We start from the raw sequence: 26095 nt of genomic DNA, 5'->3' as shown, positions 1-26095 counted from the left end.
AGTATAGTATTAAAGAATGTGAGGTCGCAAGCTGCAGCGCGACTGAAGATGCGACGCTGCGCTCGAACTTTTTTACTAGACTAGTCGGATCCATGGTTGGGCCACCCCTGCTAGCGCGCTGGCCAAAGTCACACGCCGCGGCGGCTCCATCACTCTGCTGCAGCGTGAACCACTCCGGGCTTTCCTTAGGGCGGCACAGCTCTGCTCTCTACTTCCTCACGGCATTGCCTGCGCTCTTTGCCCCCCGAAGCATCAAAGGAGACGTTGTCCATTTGCCTGTTGCTGCCAATAAGACTACGGCGATCGCGCCTACTACATGCCCCGCAGCAAGGATCAAGGTTCCCAGACTTCCCTCCGTCGCCCGTACATCACCACTCCTCCCGACCAGACGACAACTCCACCGAGTCAGCCCCTGCCCTGACGACGGCCATGGCGAACCTCTTCCGCCGCATCTACGACTGGCTGCTCCGCCTGTTCTGGTATGCCTACCTGTCCTTTCCTACTGACCCCAATGCCCACCTGGCTGCCTGATGCGCCATTTGATACTCGCCCAACTGCTCAGCTTCCGCCCAAGAAAAAGCAAACTCACCGGCGACGATAACATGGCGCTCCTGCTAACCTGCGATACCATCCAGGGCGACTGAGATGGACATTACCATGATCGGGTTGCAAAACGCTGGCAAGACTTCGCTGTTGAGAGTTCTGGCGGTGAGTATCTTCCTGATGCGGAAAGACCCTCCTGCGTCAACATCATCAACTTTGATGAATGCGAGCTGACCCATCCGTTCTAGGGAGGAGAGTTTACTGTCGAGTAGGTCTACATCCGTCCCGAGTTGCGCAAGCCGGCGGCGACGTTGTTTCATCCGTGTCCCGATGCTACTGCTTTGCGCAACCTCGGGCGCCATCGTAGTCGGGCCCTGCGCTGACTGGCTCTAGCTCCATCCCGACGGTTGGCTTCAATATGAAGCGTGTCCAGAAAGGTCATGTAACCTTGAAGTGGTGAGTGCCCTCCATCTTCTCCCTGGTCACGCATGTCCGGCTCTTGCAGCGCCAAGCCCAGCCTTGCGGGGTGCAGCGCAATCTACTAGCCTCGAGGCGCACCTGCTGACCAGCGGCAACAGTTGGGATCTCGGAGGCCAACCTAGGTTCCGTTCCATGTGGGAGCGATACTGCCGCGGTGTGAACGCTATCGTGTACGTCTCCTCTCATGTGATGGTGGGGTGTCGCTTATCGTCATAGGTTCATCGTCGACTCCGCCGACAAGGAGGCTCTACCCGTCGCTGGCGAGGAACTGAAGCTCCTACTAGAGAAGCCTGCGCTGGAGGGCATTCCTCTTCTCGTCTTGGGCAACAAGTCCGACTTGCCCAACAAGCTTTCCGTCGACGAGCTGATCGAGGCGCTCGACCTCAAATCAGTGTCGCACCGGGAAGTGAGCTGCTACGGCATCAGCGCAAAGGAGGAAACCAACCTCGATGCCGTTCTCCAGTGGTTGATTGCCCGAGCCAGCAAGTGAGGTATTGTGTTGTTCGTATTCGGTCGACGTAACGTGACCGCGACGGTCAGGTGCCGCTCGCGACGCATTCGATTGGGTTTGGTGTTTTCGCAACTTCACGACGCCGACGTGCCTACGTTCTTACGAATTACGGTCGTCAGCTTTACATGACATCTTTAATGATTCTTACGACTTGATGGAAGAAAAGACGGGCAGATCGCTCTGCAGGCTAGCGATGGCCATTCCAGTTCCCCAGCTCGACACATTTACTTCTTCTCATATCATTATGACGGCTACTGCCCCTTCCTCATCCTGTATCATCCTCTTTGTTTCGATTTCCAGCGAAGACGTAGCGGCTAAGAAAAGACGGAAGATTTTGGTCCAGGTATGATTGACATGTAAAGTTGCGCGCGCTCCGTCTCTTGTTCGGCTCCATGAGGAGTGACCTGAGTTGTAGCGATATAATGGTATCCTCGTCTCTGTCATGTGTCGCCCAATGCTGTCTCCGTGCTCGTGACTATCGCACGCGTCGTGTGCAGGTGCGCGGCATCTGGTTTGGTATTGACAAATCGTTTGGACGAATGTTTGTCGAGGGTTCCAGCGCAATTGCGTGCGCAAAGTCGTGGTGACTCCTCTCTCCAGCGGCCTGGCCTTCCAAATCCCGTGTTGCACGCAGCTCAATGACTCCGGTACATGGTAGCGCCGCGGAAGCAGCACCTCGCGCCAAACATTGCAACGAAAAGAACGAACAAGTCCGGAGGGGAAGGAAGAGAGGATCAATGCACCGAAAGCAAAGAAGAGAACAAACAACTAAATTATTCGCACAACTCACGCACCGCGCTGGCAGAAAAACGGGGTGGGACCCAAGCAAAATCCATGGCCATGAACAATTGAACAACTCATCCTGCATTAGCGCCTCCCAGGGAATCTTGAGCAGAGCCCGTCTGATTGGTCAGACGGCGGCGACAGCAATGCGAACCCTTGTCGCAGAGCTGGGAGTGGAATGGCAGGATGGATTGGCAGCCGATGAGCTGGAGGGGTGCACGGGGAAGTGGGTGGGATGTTGCGATGGGGATGGGGACGGTATGGATTGAGGGTTTGTGACGTTGGGGATGGTGGGTGTGGCGCTGAGGGTGAGGGGTGGGGTGGGGTTAGGATTGATGGGGTTGAGGTACAGTACTTGATGTTATGTTTGTGAGGGGCTTTGCACGGAACGCCAATTGTGAGAGGATTGCGTTGCGAAGCACTACATGTTGAAGCATCCGGCAATATGCAATGTGGTTGTTGATAGTTAATTCTGTCTGGAAGACTCACGCGGCATCATCATCACAGAAGACACAAGTAGCAAAGGTTCTTGTCAGACAGCTTTGGTGATACAAAGAACACACCACCCTCGAGTACATCCCACAAGTACCGTACAAGACGCGCAATGCACCCATCTCACGATGTCAACGGCTGAGCGGCCACGCAACGCAAAATCTCATGCGCACTGCTGACCCGAGCAAAGGGTCATGTCTCGGAACCACTGGAACCAAGAAGAGGCTGAAATGCGTACCCTTGGCGCAGACTCGACAACAACATTGCGAAAGCAACAGGCGCAGCAGCTCTCGTGATCCTCAAGAACCACCGTCGGCCGACTAAACTCCCTCCAAAGTCTTACCCTACTAATCAAAACCACCCGAACACCATGCGCAGCACGACGTTTTGCCGCACAATCCTCCCATCTCATCTTCTCGAACAAGCTAGAACGCGGATAGCCCATCATCCATCCCCACTGCGCCTCCTCACCCACAATCAGCGGTACCAAAAAGCCTTCCCAGCCAACCCAATGAGCCGAAAGCACACATCGTAATCGTCACCAACTTGGCCCTCTCGTCTCCGCTTTACCCGTTCAAAGCCTAGAATGCGGGCCCCAAGCCATACTCCGGGCAGCGTTCTTGGCTGAATTGTGGCTGAGCACCAACGCCCAAAGACACATCATGTCCGTGTTGAGCGGATATCGTCATAAACAGTCAGCTGGAACCCTGTTCTCTGCGGATTCGTTCCATCCCATCTCCGTCGCATCTTTCTGAACTTCTATTATTTCCAGCATTTGAAACAATCGTCGCATATCGCTACAACACACAGATTTGAATATCCATCATGGTAGACCTTGAGATCGCGCATCCCCACCATGTTCCCTATCGTACGAGACAGTACTACGGGCCAGATTATGGCGACAGGTACGTTTGATTCCATGCGCTCATCATCGTCATCCTCCATCTCTCCTTGTCCATCATTCGCTGCAAAGTGGCTGTGCGACACACTTTAGCTGCGCAGCGGCGCAGTTAGTCCATGAATTTTCTGGGGAAAAGGCACGCTTGGTGGATCAACCGGATCGGCTTGGTCCTGGCTTCGCGTTGGTGCAGATGGGTGTTTGCGACAGACGACGTCACAACGTCACTGCGCCCAGCCTGGCGCCCGCATCACTCGGCATCTATGCTGCGTGACTGCTGGAATGGCCTGCCTTGTGGTGGCCCTTGCCACGGGTTTTTCTTAGACATAATACGTTGCTTTCGTCTTTCCCACGTTTTGTTCTTCAACCACTCGAACGCACTACGCCTTCCACCACTCCACTTTTTGCGCTTTTGTACCAAGGACACTTGCGCATCGCGTTACTGTCAATTGATCGAGAGATATTCGAGACGCGACACACAAACACACGAATATCGGTTCTAACACGCCATGGCTAGGACGTGCTATAGCAACAGCCGGGGCTACTACCGCTGCAACTCAGCATGGAATAACTGGGTTCGCTGGGTCGTCCTTGTAGTCGTCGTCTTGGGCTTCCTACTCCTCTTCGTACTATGCTCGTAAGTCCCCCGTCCATCCTTCTTCCAACCAACCCTCCCTTCCCTTCTCCAATCGCCATCCCCAATCGCCATCCCCAACCCCCATCCACCCAACACACCACTAACACCCCACAGCTGCCTAACCGCCCGTCGCCGCCGCAAAGCCGGCCGACAGCCCTTCTACGGCACAGGCTGGGCCGCGCGCCCAGGCAACAACAACGCATACGGCCAAAACACCACCGCACCCTACTACAACAACCAGCACAACCCCGCGCCGCCTTACTCCGCCGCTACCAATAGCAACAACGGAGGTTACTACGGCGGCGGAGGCGCAAACCAGGGCTACTACGGTCAGCAAAACGGCGTCGAGCTGCAGAGTCCGCAGCCAACATACGGAGGCGGGTATGCGCCGCCACCGGGCCCGCCGCCGACCAAGGGTTAAGCGTCGTACGGTAGATGATGAGAAGGCCCCTCGGAGATTCAGATGGGGTTGGATGGCGTTACGGATATTGTGAGAATTGGACTGCGTTACGATATGTGATGAAGGAGCGAGGAAGGGACAGGATGATTTCCTTTGCTGTTGAACACGCTTGATACCTCTTTTACGTTTTAATGCTATTTCTCTTCCGTGTATATGCGGGAGATGTAATCTACTATCATACATTTCACCAAAACAGCACACAGCATAACCTGCTTAGAAGACCTGTTTCGTACACATGTCTTGCTCATTATGAAACCCACGGATGAACAATTCACCTAGCCCAGTACGGCACTTCATCATTAATTATTGATCGCGTGCGTTCAAGTATAAAAGCTGCATGTATTCCATCCATTCATGTTACTCTTGGTCTCCCATTTTCAATACTCTGCGTAGTCCCGTCAACTAACTCACAGGCAACACCAGACCTTCGTAAAAAGAGCATATGAACACGCTAAGCATACACCTTTTCAAACGATTCCTGCAATGCTACCTATTCTCGATGCCCTGATCTTTCACTTCCAACCAATCTAACCCACCAACCTCAAACCACTAGCAGGCGCACCGATCTGTGTGATGCCGTCGATCCTGCAAACTGTGCCCTTGTACCTGGCGTGGTACTTGGCACCGCTGTATGGGCTGGTGACAGAAGGCATGCCGCTGTAGATGGGTGTGAAGCTAGCCGCGCAGATGTCGAAGTCGGCGAATTGGTCAAAGTCGATCTCGATGACGTCGCTGGGGTTTCTCTCGGCGACCGTCTTGACGCGGTTAGCTTGCTCCTTCATCTTGGCGTTGCCGGTGCGGTCGAGCAAAGCGTTGGCAAAGTTCAGCGCCGTGTTGAGCTGCTTGTTCTTGTGGGCAAACATCATGGCTGCTGAGAGCGGGATCGAGTTGTGAGGACCCTCAAGGTCGGGGACGGTGAAGTAGGCAGAGAGTTCGAGGGCGCGCTTCTTGTCCGCATCGGAGAGGGCGGAGATGTCGGTCGCACCGTTGAGCAGTTTGCGGCGCTCCAATTCGATGGACATGGCAAGAATGTATTGCGTGGCCGTGTTGATTGCCTTCTTAGCCTACATCCATGTTAGTATGTGTTGACTGGGTCTATGTCTGTGAAACTTGCATCAGAAAACTCAGCTTGGGATGAGACGACGTTGACCATGATGAGCTGCAACAAGCTCTTGAGGACTGCAACACCCTCTTCCAGTTTGTTCTTTTGCAAGAACTGCTTGCCAGTGGTCAAGTCAGTAGATAATATCGACTCCAGATCGCGTGGGATGATGGGCAAAATCTTGCGCGAGTCCGTCTCGTCCACCGTTCTCCGTACGTAGTTGACCAGCGAAGGCATGTTTGGTGTCGCTGGCAAGTATGTCCGCGTAGCTTGGTAGATCTCCTGGAAGCGCGCTTCGAGCGGAGCGAAGTTGACAGCACCAACTTGTCGGTTCAGTAATTGCATGGCAGTATCGAACGATCCAGCAGCAATGTGATCCGCCGCCAAGGGTGAGTTGCGTGCCCAGAAATCTGCTTCGCTGCTTCCTGCACCAGCATCAGCACCTTCGACTTCAACGAAGTCGTCGTCTGCCTCCACATCGCCATCGTCACCCATGTCCCAGCCACCGATATCGTCGTCCTCGCCGCCTCCAAGTTCAGCAGCCGCACGGGTAGGCTCGGCGTCGCCCATAAGATCCTCGTCGCCAAAGCCGTTTGCTGTTGGCTCTTCGGATCCAATGCCTTCGACTTCGCCTTGGAGGGCCTTTTCAAATACAGTCGAAGAAGCTGCGCGCGTTGGCCAGTTGGCTTTGTGAGTAGGCACGATAGGCTTAGCAGGCGCCGAAGGAGTACCTATTGAGGGAAGGTTGATCTGCTCCTCCGATACACCGGCAGCTTCCAGTATCGACTGTGCCTGTTCGTCGAGACCTTGTGCCTTGGCAGTGGCATACGCGAGGGGGTATAGATCGAGCTCCTGGAACATCTCTATCCGGTTTTGTACATCGCCTAGGTAGAGTGCGTTCTGGAATCGTGCCGTCATGTCACCGCGGTGCTCCGCGATCTTAGCCATGCGCTTCAACTTGTCCTGATCTCCGGTAGTAAGGTACAGGAAGGATAGCTTGTCGAAGTTGCGCAGCTTCTGGTAGGTCATCTCTACGGTTTGGTGGTTGCCGTGTGCTAGAGCTTCGGTGCTCAGCCGTTGCCAGAGCTTTGGTCGGTCAAGCTGCTTAGCCATCTCAACTGCAACCTCCAAGTTGCCGCATTCGATAGCGAGCTCGAACCGTGTTTGGGGATCCTGCACGAATTGAAGAGCAATCTCAGGATAGCCCTTCTTCTGCAGGTAGGAGATGATGCTCTGTCCAACCAGGCTTGAGGTCTTGATGATGTTGAGCATCTCGTCGTAATTGCGCTTGACTAGGGCGAGCTTGAAACGATATTCGGTGGGGTCGATTTGAAGGATCTTGGGCTTCGCAGCACGGTCTAGGCAGTATACATTGCGACCCTTAACCCTCACAAGGTATACTGTTTGCTCCAACGTGCGTACTATGCCATTGTCGCCGTTCATCAGACTGTATTTGATATGGTTCAGCGTGGAGTAGAGAAGGACACCAGTGTCGTCGAAAATTGCACTCTTGATCCGGATGGTCTCGTGCAGAGTACTGACTTGCTCCAGGTTCTTGTTCGCAATAGTCACATTGTGTTTGCTCAGCAATGCGACGTGCAGTCCATCTGATGACCAGACGACGTACTTGACGCCGTTGACAGAGAGCTCAGCAAGGTTCTTCTTGGCCTGGATGTCGTAGAGAACAACGGAAGTAGGGGTGATCAAGAGGAGATTACCAGTACCGCCAAAGTAGATGTCGGTGGTTCCGTGAGGGGGTTTGATGGTCTTTGTAGTAGAATTGCTGAGATCCTTGATATCGATTTGTTGGTTAGACTGGTTGAAGACCGCAAATCGATTCCTAGCCACGAATACAGCCGAGGTACCGGATCCGCGCTTGGTGTCGGTCGGTTCTACCGCTCCTGAAGCGTCGCGCGGAAGGCTGATCAGCTCATATGTTCCGCTGTCGGCTGGAGATGTGACCAAGATTGAGCGTTCGGCAGGGTTGTAGGACAATGTTCGTGGAGGTACCCAGGCGCTTCCCAGCTTCTTGAGAGACAGCATCGATGGGGACTCGATGTTCTTCTGGAAGTCATAAGACCGTACGTGCTTCTCCTTGGTTATGTAGAAGAGGTTGTTCTGGTAGACGGCGGACGCAGGTCGCTCACGTTCCAGCTTGAACACCATCACACCGTTGTCGTGACCGGCAGCGAACAGGTTGATCTCAGGATGGGCTGCGATGACCCAGAAGCGGTCGTTTTCGCGCTTGAAGGACTGAACGGATGTACGCCTGTTGAGATCCCATACGCGAATCGTCTTGTCTTCTCCGACGGACAGAATCAAGTCCTGATGTGGGTGGAACAGACACGCAGACGCGTTCTGGAAGTGACCGCGGCAGGTGTCAACCTCCCATGCCTTTGTTTCTGACATCCTCCACAGCTTGACGAGGCGATCATCACCAGCGGAGACGATCAACGGGAGCGTTGGGTGGAATGCGACCCAATTGACGCCTCGGTCGTGGCCTTCGAGGACGAACTTGACAACGGCATCGGTGTTTCCGAACATGTCCGCCTGGTTCTGGTTCGCGCGCGCCATCTGGTCCTCGAATGACATGGCTTGTGGTGCCGAGTGCTTCTTCCTGAGCCCAGAAATATCCCAAACGCGAACCGACTGATCGAGCGAGGCGGAAACGATGAGGTCTTCCTTCGGGTGGAATTGCGCGCACATGGTGTAATGGTTGTGACCGGTCATAGTACATACTTCGGAGGGTTAGGTGTTTGTCTGCGAGGGAATGCGACGGACTTACTCAGTGATCCTATGAACGTTAGTTGTGTACCAAACAGCAGTTGAGGATGTTACTTACGGTTCTGCCAGTTCCATATACGAATGGTCTCTGGTATGTGTTAGCCATTGCCCATCCAACCCACAGCATGCGCTTACGGTCGTCGGAACTACTCAATATCCATGGCAGCTCGTGGTGGAAGAAGACGGTCCGGACATAGTCCAAGTGGCCGTTCAATGTGAAGAGACATCGCCGAGTCTGGTATGACCAGACCTTGATCTTGTAGTCGTCGCCACCAGACACGAATCTGTGCAGTCTCAGTATGTTGCTGGCGCTCCCAAGTTGTCCACGGGATGCTCACAATGGCTGGGTCTTGTGGAAGTCAACGCCGCGGACCGGCCCGTCGTGCTCTTCGAAGCGATCTATGAGGGTACCCATGCGGTAGTCCCATAGTTGGATGGTCGACGAGTGTAGCGACACAAGGATCCATGGCCTGGAAGCGGTCAGCGGGGAAGGGAGCCGCAAGGTGAAGGTATGAGCTACCTCTTGGGGTGAAAGGCAATGCCTTTCGCACGCGAAGACTTGGACTCAAACTGCCCGGGATTAGCTAGCTATACGGTCGCGTAGATGAGAGCTGCTTGCCTTGGTCAACATCGAGGGAGAGGAGGCCATGGCGGAATTGGGGACGAAGCCGCAGCTTCACGGTCGTCTAGAGTGGCCTCAATGCAAGAGACGGCAAGCGCGAAGGGATACGGGTATAAGGTAAGAAGAAAGAAACACGGTGTTGACTATTATCTTTGGTATTGCTGCCTGCGTGAGCTGCTCTTGCTAATGTTCGACATGCCACGCAACATTCGGATTAACCGCCTAACCGTCCTGGTCTCTAGCGCGCTTTCCCCACCAAGGTCACGTGAGATCTGCCAGACATCGCCTCAACTCCGTCTGAAGCGCTCGGGGCCTGTTTCAATTTCAAGCGAACCTCGAGTTCCCACACTAGTTGCCGTAAGGCAGAGCCTCACTTCCTGACGCTGCCTCATCTCAATTTCGCCGCCGCTGCGTGGCTCGGCTCTCCTGGTCTGGCGTCCTGCAACGATGCCCCGCAGAACTCACCAATGCGACTCCGTGTGCCAGCTGGCATCGTAGTGCCAACCCTACCTACCCGCCCTGTGCAGGACAATTTTGCTGGCTGACCTCATTGGGCATCCATCCTGTCTGACGCAAGGTAGATTGCCCGAGTCTCTGTTGCGACTAATCGTTCGCAAACACGCAGCATCGGAGTCATGGAGGAAACCGATGCAGCGCATGCAAAGGGCAGCAATGCTGCAGACCCGCTCCGTGGCCGGCCAGCTCATCGCTGAAACGCAGGTGATAATTGGCGACAGCCCGCACACATTTCTGTCTCTGCAGGGAATTCATACCTCCTCCAGTACTCTTCTTCCCCTTTAACGTTCCCATTCGATCACCACAGACGCATCGCATCCGAGCTGACCTGCACTTTGTGGCTGTTACCGATCTGCGAGCTACGCTACCTGCATTGCTGCCTATAGTACTCCAATTCTACCTGCACGATAAGCCAAGGCGTTGCAGGGTTCGACTTGTCAAAACTCTCCACCTCTCCGCTCGAGCTCGCCGCTCAGATATCCCAGTAAAACACTCCCGGGCCACCTCCAGAATGATACAGTCGACGCAACTCCTCTTCCGTATTTCAAAGATTAGACACGCCTGTCGGACTTTGATCCCTTAAGAAGTCAGCACAAATACCTGAAAACATCATCGATACGTACGCGATCGCAATTGGCTGCAAGCAAGCCTGACGCAACTTTCCCCGTCAAATCACCACAACACCCTCCTGGCCATGGCAACACACCACGAGATGCCAGCCGCCGCGCTCAACGGCCATCCGCAATCACCACCCATGACGCCTACTCCTCATACCATTAGTCGCTTCCCGCCGCCAAAATTCTCAACCTCTCCAATACATCGACGCGTAAGCAACTTCATCCAGACACCTCCACTGGAGTACATTGAACCGACCGGACACGACTATCACTTCAGCTTCACACGCCCGCAATCGTGCCCGGCATCTTCGCGTCTGTCGTCAGAGTCCGACAGAGCTTATCCGGCAACAACGTTGGAGGGATCTGAATACGAGACCGACTCTGAGGAGGAATGCGAATCGGATCAAGAAAGTGAACAAGAAGAGGAGATACCGATGCGTCGGGTAGAGAAAGCCCAATTCGTACTCGAAGAACTGGACAGCGATCCAGGCTACGACTGTGACGTAGAGGTAGTGCGACCAGACCATTGCGAAGATGCAAGGAGCGAAAGGAGCGGCACAAAGGCAGCGATATTCGCCAGAATGAACGAGCTACAGCTCGAAGAAGACACTTCAGAAGACGAGGAAAGGGAGCGGATCTACCTAAAGAAGAAGAAACGATGGAGCGCAGGCATCTTCAAGCGCAGCCACAGCCAGAGCGTGGAAGGAGACAGCAGTTACTCCGACGATGACCCTCTCGATGACAGGGACCAGAATGCTCGCCGACTGCGCCGCCGCGTCCGAGGGCCTAGAAGAGGCTCGCTTATCTTCGAAGACCGTGGCTTCTCGAACACGAATAACATTGCGGAGGTTGAGGAACCTGACGAAGGAAGGGTGCTACACTCCAAGGGACCGCCATCCATCCCTAGTGATGACGCCTTCACTCTAGACGAGCTGCCGTTCTGGGGAGGGCACAACATGATGGAGATGGAATTTGAGTCTGACCAGGTGTCAGAATTATGATTGACGAACCTTAGAGGCCATTACCATGACCTTACGGCTGTTTTCTTAGCTGATTGCGTTCACGAGCGACACGCTCGCTGTCGATTGTTGGATTTAGCGTAGCGTACTATTTTCTGAATGCATCTGTTTTTACCTGCACATTGCTCAGCACCTGCCAGACTGTAAGACATGGTCTAGATGCGAATTTGAAATCCACCTGCGTCTAAGGCTCTAAGCTCTGGCTTTGTTGCAGTTTGTTCTTAGAGACGCGTTGGTCTCGCGAGTCAGTGCGGGCTAAACTTAGCCATCCTTAGGTAAACAGAAGGCCCACCTGCCCAGGCGTCAACGGCGGAAGCTGACGGCCATTCGCACGCGACCAAATCCACGCACGCCAACTATCAGGCAACACGCATTCACGAAGGACGCGGATAGTCGCACTTCCGCTGTTCTGCGCCGAGTCGAATGATCTCAGTCACAACACGCAGCTCATCTCGCACGAGACTACCCCAAGGCTAGCCTCACTATGGACGTTTAACGGTAGATTGCTCACGCATCATCAACCCTCCGCACGGTCAACTTTTCTAGCCGTTTCATCTTCATCAGCGCAAGCGTCAAGAAGTAATTTCCATCCTTTGTTCCATCTATTTCGTGCAAGCGACGCCGTGACGCCGAAATACACCGCCCCCACAAGATCCACGCCCCATCAGCGCTCCCGCTGTAAGGCTGAAGGACCGCCAGACATAGTCGCACCGACTTGAGATGCCAGCCAATGATTATTCTTGACCCCAGGATGTCTAAGCATATCGCATCCCTCGCTGAAGAAAGTACACAATTAGTCGGCAAGCGTCAACACCGTACTGTACAGCCCTCCGGAATCGTGACTTCCGTCCAGGACAGCTGATGAGTGCTGGTAAGACGGATGAGAACAATGGAGGTATAAGTAAAGCAGCGTAGAACACTCAGTTGGAGAATCATCTCCTTACAACACAACCAGAAACTCATACTACAATCTCATCTTTTCCTCTTTACTTTCCATCATCTCCTTGTTTCTTTACTGTCTATCCAAGCCTTCGCTTCTTAATCAGTAATCATGTTCACCATCGCCAACATCGTCGTTGCTTCGCTCGCTCTTGGGGCTGTTCAGGCACTCCCTCAGCACATCCATGCGAGACAGGAGAATGCTACTTCCACTCCTGCTGCCCCGGCAGCACCTGTGTCAACGCCTGACATCTTCGACGACCTCCTGACCGCTCCTACAGCCATCAAGCGTTTCCAAAGGCTTTTGACTGTGGGAGAAGGCCCTGAAGGTCCTGAGCTCCTGAAGGGAGACGACCTCCGCAAGGCGACCGTCTTCACTTTCGACAGGAACGCAAAGCCAGCTCCTGGCGCAGAGGGTGGCGTTGCCGTTGCAGCCGTAAGTCTTTCATTCCCTCAAGCGACAAACCTTATACTAATTCCCTCACCAGAACATCGGAAACTTCCCCATCCTAACCGGTCTCGGCATCTCCACCACCGTCGGTTTCCTCGAGCCATGCGGCATCAACACCCCCCACGTCCACCCCCGCGCTACCGAGATGCTCACCCTCGTCGAAGGCGAGAAGATGGAGTTCGGTTTCGTCCTCGAGAATGCCCTCGTCGGACCCAAGCAGAACCCAGAAGTCGCAGGGTACCTCAACGCATTCGAGGCCACCGTCTTCCCTCAAGGCTCCATCCACTACCAGTTCAACAACAACTGCAAGCCAGCGACTTTTGTGGCGGCGCTCAACTCCGAGGACCCTGGTACCAGCCAGATTGCGCAGAACTTCTTTGCTCTTAACTCGGAGGTTGTGGATGCTACGCTTGGTTTCCCGGTAGGTTGAATTTGTCGGAATGGTGTGGAGGTTATGCTAACGTGTTTTGAAGGGTCAAATCAACAGCAAGAACATCGACGAGTTCGGTGCTTCGCTTCCTGCCAACCTGGCCCGTGATGCTAGAGCGTGCATGGCGAAGTGTGGACAATAAATTTACTGGGAAGTCACAACAGTCTGAGAGAGATTTGGGAGGTTGTAATATGACGGGACGACATCTTCGAAAGCAGCATACATAGCGACGGCGCGATTTAGATTCACTGAACGATTGGTGGGCATTAGTTATTGGTTTTACTTCTTTGTGGATTTACCTTGGACTTATCTGTTATTGAGCTATACACTCCTTATACAAGCGAATAGAAAACACTGGTTTATTAGAGCTACTGCATTTTGTCATGCGTGATTGTTTGTTTGAGCTTCCTCAAACGAAGGGGTGGGCAGCCACACATGTGGCACAGCAACTGGACCCTGGAAATGTTATTTTGGTGACTGTTCCCGGCCCCGCAACGACTCATCTAGTTGGGCGCAGGGCGCAAGACACACCAACAACTCACCCGCTTCGACTGAGCTCGAGATAAACGGCTTCAAAACGCTGTTTTTACTCAATTACTTTCCTACCGGTCTCAATCCAATTGGCACACCAGCTGCCCCTCATACCCCACCACGGCCGACTCAATGGCAGACCCCGCGGCAATCCAACAGGAGATCGCGGACATTGAGAAGAGAATCGAAGAAGCGCAGACACAACTCAAGGATGCAAAGTCAAGATTACAAAAAGCCCAGGCTGCTTCCTTCGTCAATCCCGGCGCGAATATGTCCGAGGAAGAGAAGATGGCGCTCATCAAGGTCAACCTGGCCGAGGTCTTGAACCCGGAGATTATGGATGAGGCGCTGAAGAAGCAGGGACACTTGAAGGTTTACTGGGGCACTGCGACAACAGGACGGCCACATTGCGGTTACGTATGTTGACATCGTGAGATACGGTCGCGTGCACTGCTAACGATGTATCTAGTTCGTACCTATCCTCAAGCTCGCGCAATTCCTCGCTGCAGGTTGCCACGTCAAGATCCTGCTCGCAGACATCCACGGCTTCCTCGACAACCTAAAAGCGCCCATCGAGCTCGTCAAGTTCCGCGCGGAATACTACCGCTACACCATCACCGCGCTGCTCAAGGCCGTCAAGGTGCCAATCGACAAGCTAGAATTCGTGCTGGGATCGAGCTATGAGTTGAACTCGGACTACACCATGGACCTGCTGAGGCTAGCAAGTATAACAAGTGAAGCAGCAGCAAAGAAGGCCGGCGCGGAAGTCGTCAAGCAAACCGAGAACGCGCCCTTGAGCGGCCTCATCTACCCACTGATGCAAGCCCTCGACGAGCAGTACCTCGACGTAGACGTCCAATTCGGAGGCGTAGACCAACGCAAGATCTTCGCCCTCGCAAAAGACGTACTCCCCAAGATCGGTTACAAAGAGCGCGCCCACTTGATGAACCCCATGGTTCCCGGTCTGCAAGGAGGAAAGATGAGCTCGTCCGACCCAGACTCCAAGATCGACGTACTAGACGATGCAGACGTCGTAAAGCGCAAGCTCAAGAAAGCGCACGCGGCGCCCAAGATCGTCGAAGAAAACGGCGTCCTCAGCTTTGTCGAATACGTACTCCTGCCCGCCAGCCACCTCAACTATGGCGAGCCCAAGTTCGTCGTAAAGCGTCGCGACGCCGAGTCCCTTACCTACACAGACATTAAGAAGATGCAAGAAGACTACGCAGCCGACATTCTCACACCCCAGGATCTCAAGCCCGCGGTTACGGAGGCGCTCAACGCGCTACTTGAGCCCGTGCAGAAGGAGTTCCAGGGAAACCAGGAGTGGAAGGATATCGAGCAGAAGGCTTACCCGCCGCCGCCGGTGGTCAAGAAGGAGAAGAAGGTTAAGAATAAGGGTACTTTCCATCCGAAGCAGAGGAATGTGGAGGCTAAGCCTGATGGGCATGTTGAGGGTGAGGATAAGGACAAGGTTGATGTTGGAACTGAGGGTGGGGAGAAGGCTATTGAGGGGCTGAGTTTGGAGGAGAAGAAGTAGATAAAGTGGATGGAGGTGTTTAGTGATACCGCGTAGATGAGCATACTAGTTGCATACGTTGTTGCATATGTCTACAACACCCTGTTTAGTAGTGTCCGTGAGGATTACATACTCTGGCTGGTACAAATATCTCGTCCTCCATGGAGCTAAGAGAGGGCTACGCAGTGTTTCACACCCAGCAACCGTGAGTCTTCCTGTTCCTCCTAACCACCAGTGCAACTAAAGGCTGCCGACTTCGCACCTTTCCCCCTCTAGAAGATGTTTGTTGAAGTACCTCCACCCCTCTTCAAGAGTACAACTCCGCCTCGTCCCTCCTCATCTCCATCCCCCCGGCCCCCTCCCCATGCATCCCATGCTCAGGTCTCTTCAGCGCCGTCCCCTCCTTCAAATACAAAATCAACCTAAACGCCGCGTTTCCATTTAAGTAATACCGATGCAGCCTCTTACTCCGTATAAACCCCAGCCGCTCATACAGTTTCAAACTCGCGGTGTTCGACACCTCGGTCTCGAGGACGATCTCGTCGGCGTCGCGGGCGGTCATGGCATCGATGGCGAGACGAACGAGCTGCGTGGCTATGCCGCGGCCGCGGTATTCTTCTTGCGTGGCGAGCATGGCGATGTAGCCGCGGTAGGTGCCGCTGCGGTGGGGTTCGAGTTTGCAGGTTATTACGCCGATGAGGGTGTTTGTGGGGGAGAGGGCCTGTGGGGGGATGAGGGTTAGACACTGTAAGGTGGTTTGGGGGAGGAGGGGAGAGAGAAGTACCATGTAGCATAAATCACCCCATTGGTATAAGAAGTACCGGTATACATAGATACTGTATGGCTCGGATAGGTCCTTGGAAATTAATTGACGGATGGCGGGGAGGTATTGCTCTTCTTTCGAGGGTTCGTATTGGACATATTGGAGGTCGTCAGGTTCCTTCAGCTGTTTGGTCGAGGGTGCCGCCGTCGCCGTCGCATCAACTGTGACGTCGCCATCTTCATTGCCGGCCATGGCGCGTAGGAAGGAGAGCGATGCGCGTATGCTCAGCCCCTCATAGCGGCCGGCTTGGCCCGCCGTGTCAGGAACGTGCTTTCTCGTGCATCCTTGTGCCGATCATTCCGTCACATGCCGAGGGACGATAACCAAAAACAATCTCGTGGCAGTCGCCCACGCTTTCCCGTACAACCCCGCGTACAACTTTCACAACGCTTCGTTCATGTCTTTCTTGAGACGCCGCTTCGGCGGTGGCGGCGGCGGCGACGACAGCGAAATCTCGACGCCCGAACTATCCCGCGAACCTTCTCCCGGACCGGATGGGAAGTTCAAACGGCCTGCCAACTTGCGCCTGATTACCGCGGAGCAGCTGCAGACGCTCAAAAAGAGGGGGCAACATAAGAAACGGAGGAATTTCTGGGTGTTTGGTCTGGGAGGCATATTTGGGTTGTTGTTGGCGGGCTTCTTTGCGAGCAGTAATGACATGATTGATCTGAGTAGTTTGGAGGGCGTCAACCTGGAGAGCATCATGGAGGCGCTGCCAGACAACTTTGTGAAGAGCGCGCAGCAGATGCAGGTACGCGCGACTCTCGCTTTCTACACAGGACGACTGAATGGAAGACCCTGCGCATCGAGTGGAATCGAGGCTGACTGCCCCAACTCAGTAGAAATCAGAAAAAGACGCCGTAAACTACGATTCCTTCGCCGTCGGTCTCCACGCGCAGAAACAAGGCATCAAAGCCAAACACCCCGTTATCATGATCCCCGGTGTCATCTCGACGGGTCTTGAATCCTGGGGCACAGAAGAAGGGTCAAGACAATACTTTCGCAAGAGACTATGGGGGTCGTGGACGATGATGCGCGCGCTCGTCCTCGATAAGGCGCAATGGAAACGACACATTATGCTCGATAAAGACAGCGGTCTCGATCCACCCGGCGTGAAGCTACGGGCAGCGCAAGGTTTCGACGCAGCCGACTTCTTCATAACAGGCTACTGGATATGGAATAAGATTCTGGAGAACCTCGCTACCATCGGGTATGATCCAGGCAATGCCTTCACTGCAGCCTACGACTGGCGCATGTCGTACATGAACTACGAGATACGCGACCAGTATTTCACCCGTCTAAAGTCGCACATCGAAGTCGCCGTGCGCGTGTCGGACAGGAAAGTCGTTCTTCTCTCGCATTCCATGGGTTCACAGGTACTCTACTACTTCCTGCACTGGGTCGAAGCAGAAGGTTACGGCAACGGCGGACCAAACTGGGTCGACGAATACATCGACAGCTGGATCAATATCTCCGGCTGCATGCTCGGCGCCCTAAAAGATATGCCCGCCGTCCTGTCCGGCGAAATGAAAGACACAGCCCAACTCAACGCCTTCGCCGTCTACGGCCTCGAACGCTTCCTCTCGCGCTATGAACGCGCAGAGATCTTCCGCGCAATGCCCGGTCTCTCCTCCATGCTCCCCCTCGGCGGCAACGCCGTCTGGGGCGACGAGACCGGCGCCCCCGACGACCTACCAGGGCAAAACGTAACCTTTGGTCCCTTCATCCGTTTCCGAAACGCAAACAGCACCATGACGCAGAAGAACATCACTGTAGATGACAGCCTCCCCTTCCTGTTCCGCAACACAGAACCCTGGTTCAAGAAAATGATTCAAACCTCCTACTCGCACGGCGTAGCCCACACGACCAAACACGTCGAGGACAACCAGTTCCTGCCCGCTAAATGGGTTAACCCGCTAGAAACCCGTCTTCCCTTGGCTCCAAACCTGAAGATCTACTGTTTCTACGGTGTAGGCAAGGATACCGAACGTGCGTATTATTATCGCAGCGACGATGATCCGTTGAGCGGGTTGAATGTTACCCTCGATACGATGTTTACCCAGGCCGAGGGGAACGTGGACCATGGGGTTGTTATGGGCGAGGGGGATGGCACGGTGAATCTGCTAAGTAGCGGGTACATGTGTACGAAAGGGTGGAAGATGAAGAGGTATAACCCCGCCGGTGTGAAAGTGACGACGTTTGAGATGAAACATGAACCTGATCGGTTTAGTCCGAGGGGGGGTCCTAATACTGGTATGTCTCTTCCTCTTTGCCCTCCTTTTCCTTTGCTGTCTCCTCGGTTTGGATACATGCTGACGAATATGTGAAACAGCGGATCACGTAGACATCCTCGGCAGAATGTCACTCAACGATCTTATTCTGCAGGTGGCGGGTGGACGGGGCGAGTTGATCAACGATACTATTCATTCCAATATCAGGGAGTATGCGGAGAAGGTCAAGATTTACGAGGAGGAAGACTGAGGCGGTTGAATTTGGTCCGGGATCATGTATATGAAATAGCGATGCCAGCGATAATGATTACGTTGCAAGGAGATGGTGAGGGATGGATGGGTAGGGGGGCTCCGGCTCAGATCATTTGATTAACTGATCGATCGCTGGAGATGGAGGGAATGATACCATAGACTACTGTTTACGCACTCGCTATACTCTTCACTCTTTATCGATGCCCTGTCATCCTTGAGACTAGATCGGACAGGTGTCGTTTTTCATTATGCCAAGGTGGGAGACGGCGGTGTGCTTAAAGCTAATGTTATTGTTGTGAGGATACTTGGCTTGGTGAATCTGTGTTGGGAGCTTGTCCTCCTTCTCCTTCTCCTTCATCCTCCACGTCTGTAGTAATGAAATGATAATGCTGGTATTTCTCATCCTCAAGTTCCTCCTCCTCCTCCTCCTTCACAACCCTCACCCCGTCCTCTCCCTCCCCCTCAGACCCAGACTAAAAGTCCGCCTTCCCACCCATGACCTTCGCCGCATTCACCGCACTCATCTTGTTCGCCCAGCCCTGCGCAGGCACAATCTTCCTCACAGTCCTCACCTCATCAGACGCGTATCCTGGAATACGGATATTGTAATTGCGCTCGAGAATGACTTGGATATCGCGGATGTCGAGCTGAGGCGAATCGCGAAGCTTGCTAAGCTTGCACGCGTTGCTGATGACGTTGTCGACAAAGTCGTCGGCGAGTTGCAGGACGGCCTGTGGAGTGATTAGACATTGTGTATAAGGGTATAAGGAAGATGGGGCTTACCTCTTCGACTTCTGGCGTTAGGGCCTCCTCTGAGCCACCGGTTACTTGTCTCACGAGTTCGTCTAGCTTACGCTTGCTGAGTACCCGGTCGCCTTCGCCTTCGAGTTGGAATGGTGGTGGACGTGGGATAACGGGTTGGCCCATGGGTCCTGGCGCGCCATTGGTAGGACCACTCATAGTAGGCCGTGATTGGCCCATGTGGACGGCTTGAGGTGAAGTCACGTTGAGATGGCGAGGGATAGGCATCTTAGGGTTATTAAGCTGCTCGCGCTCGCGACTGCCAAAGTTGCCGCCTTGTCCGCCTTGCTGCATAGGTGTGTTTGTGCGTTGCGGGTCTGTGTAGGAGCGGTTCGCGGCGCTGACGGCGGCGCTGTGGGAGAGAGGAATTGGTGGGCCGGGCGCGTTCGAAGCGGCGGATTGAGGATGTGGTGAGTTGCTCTGCTGGTGCGCGTTCGCCTGCATGGGGTTGATCTGAGGTCGCTGCTGCTGTTGCTGCTGGTGGAAGTTCTGTTGCTGTTGTCCCTGCGCGAATTGCGGCATCTGGCCTGGAGGCATCGTCTGCGAGTGAGGCCCTGGCGGAGGTCGAGCTTGCGGCTGTCCTTGCTGCATTTGTTGTTGCTGCTGCTGCTGCTGCTGCTGCGGAAGTGAAGGCGGCATCTGCTGGTTGTGTTGTTGGTTATGCTGCTGTTGCGGCGGGCCCTGCTGGTGGTTTCCCTGGTTTTGTTGCATGTTGAACTGGGGTTGTGGTTGGGGTTGAGTTTGCGATTGTTGTTGGGGTTGTGGTTGTAGTGTCTGTCCGCCCTCAATCTTGATTTGCGGCTCCTCTTTCACTTGGGGCTGCGCGGGCATGTTAGGTTGTGAAGGCTGGCGCTGAGGCGCTTGGGGCTGTTGTTGCGGCGGTTGCTGCTGCTGCTGCTGTTGTGGGGGCGATTGCGCTGTGTTCTGGCTCTGAGGTTGCGCCTGAGCCTGGCCCTGCGCATTTCCCTCGCGTTCATCCTTCCATTGCTTCTGCATGGCACGGAACTTGTCAATCTGAGCCTTGATCTTAGCAGACTCCTTCTCGATGTTGGCCTTCATCATGAGCTGTTCCTGGGGTAGTTCCTGCCCATTGTTCTGCCTTTCGGTAAGCTGATGAACAAGCCGCCGTCTCTGCTCGTTAAAGGAAGCTTGCTTGGCAAGCATGTTAAGATAACCAGATCGGTACTCCTTGATCTTGGTCTCGTACTCGGGTGTGCCTGGCGCCGGTCCATTCGTGGGTCCCTGCATGGGGAACTCGTGGACATGCTTGACGATAGCAGGATCGACCTGGCCGCGTCCTGGGTTCTGGCCTTGGTTGGGCTGGTGTCCTTGGTTCTGCTGGTTGGGTTGCGCGCCGGCACCACCAGCTCCTCCATTGGGACCCTGGCCTCCTTCCTGCTTGACCGCATTGGGGTTCTGCTGGCCGGCTGCACTCGACTGTCCAGCTTGTGCTTGGTTCTGATTTCCCTGTTGCTGCTGTGCCTTCATCTTTGCGCGATATTGGCGTTCGCGCGCGATGAACTTCTGCGACCAGTCCGTCAGCTTCTGACGCGCCGTGGTATTCTCCTGGCTGCCCGGCGGGTTGTTGTTGAAGATGTTCCACGAGCTCTGCATGATCAAGCGGTACTTCTGCTTCTCGTCTTCGGGAAGACATTGTAGCTTGAGGATGTCATCGGGGCGTAGCAGCTGCTGGCCTTGCTGCTGGCCGCCGCTGGCCTGCTGTGGCTGGGATTCGCTCATCGCGAGGGCTGCGGACTTCGGAGCCGCGCGTTGGGGGGTCGAGTCGTATGCGAGGTTTGACGGGGGAAAAGGACTTGGTGTTGTCGCGTAGTTGCTGTGATTAAAAAATGTGTGGCGGAGATGGGTTCTTGGTGTGTGAAGTTTGATAGTGGGAGTGGTGAGGTTTGGAGTGATGGTCCACGGATGGGGCCAAGCACCCGACAGCGACCATGTCGCGCGTTTGTACGACCGCACGTGCACGCGTCGGTCCTCACTAGCACATGCGTGGATCAACCAAGCAACTTCTCTATTATCTTACATCTAACTAGTGCTACCGCTCCGATGCAAACGGTATCTCACTACTCTGAGAATCCACCTTCGAGACTTCCCCTTTTGCGAGCGCCCGCTCTCTGGTATTCCGGACTTCCCACTCGAATTCCTTGAGTGCCCTGATCTCGCTACCAACAAACAACAACCCCATCAATCCATCGATTACACCCACGCTAAATCCCAGTGTGCTTAGCAACATCAGTATGAAGGCCACGTAGTTCTTGGGTGACCACCAGACACCAATAAGACAGCCAACGGAGAAGGAGAGCTGGTAGAAGAAGTGCCCTATGCGCAGCTTGCGCTGTATCCTTTCTCGGACCTGGTACTTGAGTATAGTTGCCATGATCTCGTCATAGACCTCGATGGGCAAATATTGCTCCGGCAGTGCCCATGGAGATAGCCGTATGGCGGACGGGTCAGTGGAGGTTCTCGTCAATGTCGCTTCGACGGAGAAATGGTCGCTCAAGGAACAGTGTAGTGTAGGATGACGCATCGCCATGCCTACGTTGGCTTCCTTGAGCTCCCACTCAGCCGTCTCTTCCTTCGTCTCCGGGTGGTGGTATCGCCCGCTGCTGAAGAAGACGTAGTCAAGTCGCTTCGCTCTCGGGTCTGGGACGTCAGGATCTATTTGCACGTTCTCACCCTTGTTGAGACGTCTCTGTTGTCCTTTGTTCCACCGCCAGGAGTTCAGCTCACTATCGCATGTTGCTCCATTGACAGTCATGTTGAACTGCGCAGATGGCATTGGTACGCCGCGAACCTGCTCGACCTTGTCTTTTGCCGCGCCGATGGAGGATTCGGGGTGGAGAATGCGCCATACGTCTCGGACAGGTGAATGCGTCTCTATGATACGGTGTGCGAGGGATAAGGGGATCATGTTGAAGTCACCCATGCCGATGACGAGATGTCCACGTTCAGCCGCTGCGCGCATGAGTTTTGTGATTTCCCACGCTTGAGCTGTCCGGTGGCAGATGTAGGAATCGTGTGGTTCGCGTTCATATGGGGCGTGGAGCTATTGGAGTCAGTGTGTATACTTTACAGTTGCCAACCCGACTTACATGCGTGCAAAACACCTCTGCGATATCTCTCTTCGACGGCCCCATCTGGATCCTCGCACATGCGACTCCCTTGCCCACGAACCAATCGCCGCGATAGAAAGCAGCAGGCCGTCCGTTCAGAGGATACCGCACCATGTTGCTCTCGAGAATAGGCCATCGTGACAGAATGACTAAACCACCACCGAAGATTCCGCTGTGGTAGAACTTGCCATAGGGCAATATGTGTTGTGTCTTCTCCCTTATGGCATTGTAGTCTTGCTGCGTCCAGCACTCCTGGAGTCCAACAATGTCTGGCTGTGGACTGGCGGCGGCGATCTGGTTTCCGATTTCAGTAAGGCGCTCGTTGCGCAGCTTGGAGATGAACTTGAGACCCCAGCAATTGAGCGAGAGGATGCGTATGCTCGAGGGTGGCGGGCCGAGTTGTGAATCCATTGTGTAGGTTGACGCGAGTTGAACGGACGGGTATGATGCAACCCAGGAAATGTACCTGAGATGCTGCAGGGATGCTGGGGACCGCCTGCACGCTAACTTTCCATTGCCGATCAGTCGCGTTCCGCAATTCACTGCGCAACATCAAGCCAACTACCACATTGAACATGGACAACACACGGTCAACCTCACCTAAAAGACGGCGCGAAGACGATGACGGCTACGATGACGAACGACCACGCAAACGCTCTGCCTCCCACGAACCGCCCAATGCCTCCCCCAGCTACAGGATAGCGGAAAGACCCGCGCGCCGATACAGCAGAGGCGACAGCGACGACGAACAACGCGAATACAGAGACAGGCGACCCTCCTACTCGCGCTCGCGATCACGGTCACGCCGCTCCAGCACCTCCTCATCCTCGCACCAGCGCCGCACCTCCCAATCCTCAAAACCCACGACCCTGAACTATGCGCCCACCCTCATCCTGCGCGGCCACAAGAAAGCCATATCATGCGTCAAATTCTCGCCCGACGGCCGCTACATCGCCAGCGCATCCGCCGACTGCACAATCAAGATCTGGGACGCCCACACCGGCGCCCTCGAACACACGCTCGAAGGCCACCTCGCAGGTATAAGCACGATATGCTGGTCCCTCGACTCCAAGATCCTCGCCTCGGGGTCCGACGACAAGAGTATAAGGCTCTGGGACACGACCACGGGACTCGCCCACCCAACACCTTTCATCGGCCACCACAACTACGTCTACAGTATAGCCTTCAGCCCCAAGGGCAACATGCTCGTCTCAGGCTCCTACGACGAAGCAGTCTACCTATGGGACGTTCGCGCCGCCCGCGTCATGCGCTCTCTCCCCGCGCACTCTGACCCCGTTGGCGGCGTTGACTTTGTCCGCGATGGTACGCTCATAGTTTCGTGTTCTCACGACGGCCTGATTCGTGTCTGGGACACGGCAACGGGCCAGTGCCTCCGCACCCTCGTCCACGAAGACAACGCCCCCGTCTCCTCTGTCATCTTCTCGCCAAACGGCAAATACATCCTCGCGTGGACCCTGGATTCCTGCATCCGTCTGTGGAACTACATTGAAGGGAAAGGGAAATGCGTGAAAACGTATCAGGGACATGTGAATAAGCAATACTCGCTTTCCGGTGCGTTTGGCACGTACACGGGGAAGGAAGAGGGTGTGGAGTACGCATTTGTTGCGTCGGGGGATGAAGAGGGGCAGGTGGTGTTGTGGGATGTTAGTAGTAAGAATGTGTTGCAGAGGTTGGAGGGACATGGCGATGCGGTGTTGAGTGTGCATACGCATCCGACTGAGAAGTTGATTGTGAGTGCGGGGTTGGATCGCACGATCAGGCTTTGGAGACCGAGGGAGGGTGAAATAATTGTCAACGGCGAGAAAGAGACTGAGAAGGTCAATGGGGTGGGAGAGGGAGAGGCTGTAAACGGGATCCAGCGGGAGGAGACGAATGGGTTTGATCCCAATGTTTTGCCGCCGAACCCATTTGCTGAGGGCTGAAAGGGGCCAACCGAACAGCGGTCTAAGGATGGCCAAGAAGAAGAAGATGGAAAGAATTGAATAGAATGTGGTGTAGTTTAGATACCCAGGTAACTAGCGTATGATTGCTAGCACGTATTCTCTCCCTGATCCCGTTGTCCGTAAATCGTTAAGCATCGGAAACGCCTCGTGCTTTTTGGTATACCCCAACGCCGACCATGCCGCGAACAAATTCGCGTCAAGTTGAAAGAAAACGCCGTGAAAATGCACCGCCTCCACCATGTTTCCATGCCATCTTACCCCTCACACCACCCATCTAACTGAAATGGATACCCTCTTGGTTGAAAGCATACAGTAGCTTCAAAAAGTCACCCTCATCACACAACCGCGCCCGCTTATCCGCCAACTGCGTCTCATCCTCCAACACCTTCCTCACCTTCTCCCTGACCAGTTCACTCAGCCTCCCCTTCCTCTTCCTATTCACGCCATTAACCCTCTTCTTACTCTCCGCCTGGAGTTGTTTGAAGAAATCCGGGAGTTCATCGTCCGGGTCGTCCGGGTCAGAAAACCCTTTGAATTCGTCGTCAAGGTCCATATCCGCTTCGTCGCCATCTTCCGTAATCTCACTCGGATCCACCGGACTGTCATCAACAGGAATATCATTCTGCGCACACCACAACCTGTAATTCCCCCCCAGCAACTCCAACACCGCCGCCGTACCCAAGAAACTCGCTCGTAACGTCCTATTCTTCCGCACAAAGCAGATGCGTAACAAGCCATCCCACTCCTCATACGCAATCTGCGGCCGCGGATTCTTCGGCTCGATGCGCACGACGTTGCTCTCGACCTGCGGTGGAGGGTTGAAGTTGTTGCGGCCTACTTTCATTACGTGGCTGACTTTACTCCACATTTGCACGTTGACGGAGAGCCGAGAGTAGAGTTTCTCGCCGGGCCGCGCGAAGAGGCGCATGGCGAATTCGCGCTGGAACATGAGGATGCAGCAGCGGGGTGGGTGGGCGAGGGCGAGCAGTTTGAAGACCAAGGGCGAGGAAATTTGGTAGGGCGTGTTGCTTATGCAGACGTCGAAGCGGGGGAGTTCGGCCTTTATCACGTCGCCCAACCGGATCGTTAATCGCTTTTCCTCCGGGCTGCCTTGGACTCGTTTTGTCAATTCAGCGGCCATTCGGGGGTCCATTTCTACGGCTGTTACTTGTTTGGCGGCTTTCAGTATCAGGACTGTCAAGTTTCCTGTTCCCGGACCCACTTCGAGAACGTGGTCGGATTGCTTCAAATGCGCTTTTTGGACGATGGCCGTTGCGACACCGGGGTTCTTGAGGATATGCTGGCCGAGGTCTTTGTCCATCTTGAAGATCGAGTGTGCGGCCGAGGCTTTCGCAGAGGCGGCGGCAGGGCGGGCGTAGGGGGAGGCATCTTTGTCGCCGCCTTTGCTGCGCTTTTGCTTTGCTTTCGGCATGGTGGGTGGTTGTGAGGTGGTTTGATGCGGTTGAGTAGGTTTTTCGTCGACGGAGAGAGATCGCGCGAGATCTGAGTAGTGCTGCGACGAGCTTGAGCGGGTAAGCTTGGCGGTTGTGGGTACTGGCCGAACT

At 54.5% G+C, this 26095-nt stretch overlaps 12 protein-coding genes across 12 annotated transcripts; 7 read left to right on the top strand and 5 right to left on the bottom strand.

Moving 5' to 3' along the window:
* Positions 1–429: 429 nt before the first annotated feature.
* On the top strand, positions 430–1513 carry J4E79_001912 (uncharacterized protein; the record flags this gene model as incomplete). Its single annotated transcript, XM_049350816.1, has 6 exons — positions 430–479; positions 636–708; positions 792–811; positions 937–999; positions 1122–1193; positions 1240–1513. The coding sequence occupies 6 exons, from the start codon at positions 430–432 to the stop codon at positions 1511–1513; spliced, it is 552 nt and encodes a 183-aa protein (XP_049214655.1).
* Positions 1514–4216: 2703 nt separating this feature from the next.
* On the top strand, positions 4217–4765 carry J4E79_001911 (uncharacterized protein; the record flags this gene model as incomplete). Its single annotated transcript, XM_049350815.1, has 2 exons — positions 4217–4344; positions 4459–4765. 2 exons carry the CDS (start codon positions 4217–4219, stop codon positions 4763–4765), a joined length of 435 nt encoding a protein of 144 aa, XP_049214654.1.
* A 566-nt stretch (positions 4766–5331) lies between these two features.
* Positions 5332–9105, bottom strand: J4E79_001910 (uncharacterized protein; the record flags this gene model as incomplete). The annotated part of the gene is made up of 5 exons (XM_049350814.1): positions 5332–5868; positions 5919–8644; positions 8749–8778; positions 8826–8974; positions 9029–9105. The coding sequence occupies 5 exons, from the start codon at positions 9103–9105 to the stop codon at positions 5332–5334; spliced, it is 3519 nt and encodes a 1172-aa protein (XP_049214653.1).
* Positions 9106–10522: 1417 nt separating this feature from the next.
* J4E79_001909 (uncharacterized protein) lies at positions 10523–11446 on the top strand (the record flags this gene model as incomplete). Its single annotated transcript, XM_049350813.1, has 1 exon — positions 10523–11446. One exon carries the CDS (start codon positions 10523–10525, stop codon positions 11444–11446), a length of 924 nt encoding a protein of 307 aa, XP_049214652.1.
* A 1069-nt stretch (positions 11447–12515) lies between these two features.
* Positions 12516–13426, top strand: J4E79_001908 (uncharacterized protein; the record flags this gene model as incomplete). Its single annotated transcript, XM_049350812.1, has 3 exons — positions 12516–12839; positions 12892–13275; positions 13328–13426. 3 exons carry the CDS (start codon positions 12516–12518, stop codon positions 13424–13426), a joined length of 807 nt encoding a protein of 268 aa, XP_049214651.1.
* Positions 13427–13947: 521 nt separating this feature from the next.
* J4E79_001907 (uncharacterized protein) lies at positions 13948–15352 on the top strand (the record flags this gene model as incomplete). Its single annotated transcript, XM_049350811.1, has 2 exons — positions 13948–14232; positions 14285–15352. 2 exons carry the CDS (start codon positions 13948–13950, stop codon positions 15350–15352), a joined length of 1353 nt encoding a protein of 450 aa, XP_049214650.1.
* Positions 15353–15638: 286 nt separating this feature from the next.
* J4E79_001906 (uncharacterized protein) lies at positions 15639–16346 on the bottom strand (the record flags this gene model as incomplete). The annotated part of the gene is made up of 1 exon (XM_049350810.1): positions 15639–16346. The coding sequence occupies one exon, from the start codon at positions 16344–16346 to the stop codon at positions 15639–15641; it is 708 nt and encodes a 235-aa protein (XP_049214649.1).
* A 205-nt stretch (positions 16347–16551) lies between these two features.
* J4E79_001905 (uncharacterized protein) lies at positions 16552–18635 on the top strand (the record flags this gene model as incomplete). Its single annotated transcript, XM_049350809.1, has 3 exons — positions 16552–16905; positions 16997–18407; positions 18487–18635. The coding sequence occupies 3 exons, from the start codon at positions 16552–16554 to the stop codon at positions 18633–18635; spliced, it is 1914 nt and encodes a 637-aa protein (XP_049214648.1).
* A 475-nt stretch (positions 18636–19110) lies between these two features.
* On the bottom strand, positions 19111–21178 carry J4E79_001904 (uncharacterized protein; the record flags this gene model as incomplete). The annotated part of the gene is made up of 2 exons (XM_049350808.1): positions 19111–19368; positions 19421–21178. The coding sequence occupies 2 exons, from the start codon at positions 21176–21178 to the stop codon at positions 19111–19113; spliced, it is 2016 nt and encodes a 671-aa protein (XP_049214647.1).
* Positions 21179–21488: 310 nt separating this feature from the next.
* On the bottom strand, positions 21489–22977 carry J4E79_001903 (uncharacterized protein; the record flags this gene model as incomplete). Its single annotated transcript, XM_049350807.1, has 2 exons — positions 21489–22499; positions 22546–22977. The coding sequence occupies 2 exons, from the start codon at positions 22975–22977 to the stop codon at positions 21489–21491; spliced, it is 1443 nt and encodes a 480-aa protein (XP_049214646.1).
* A 164-nt stretch (positions 22978–23141) lies between these two features.
* J4E79_001902 (uncharacterized protein) lies at positions 23142–24509 on the top strand (the record flags this gene model as incomplete). The annotated part of the gene is made up of 1 exon (XM_049350806.1): positions 23142–24509. The coding sequence occupies one exon, from the start codon at positions 23142–23144 to the stop codon at positions 24507–24509; it is 1368 nt and encodes a 455-aa protein (XP_049214645.1).
* Positions 24510–24804: 295 nt separating this feature from the next.
* J4E79_001901 (uncharacterized protein) lies at positions 24805–25962 on the bottom strand (the record flags this gene model as incomplete). The annotated part of the gene is made up of 1 exon (XM_049350805.1): positions 24805–25962. One exon carries the CDS (start codon positions 25960–25962, stop codon positions 24805–24807), a length of 1158 nt encoding a protein of 385 aa, XP_049214644.1.
* Between the last annotated feature and the right edge of the window lie 133 nt (positions 25963–26095).

This window comes from Alternaria viburni, assembly GCF_023758015.1.
Source record: "Alternaria viburni strain BMP 2772 chromosome Unknown scaffold_3, whole genome shotgun sequence".
NCBI classification, from domain to species: Eukaryota; Fungi; Ascomycota; class Dothideomycetes; order Pleosporales; family Pleosporaceae; genus Alternaria; species Alternaria viburni.
This window is presented reverse-complemented; position numbering and strand designations above follow the sequence as displayed.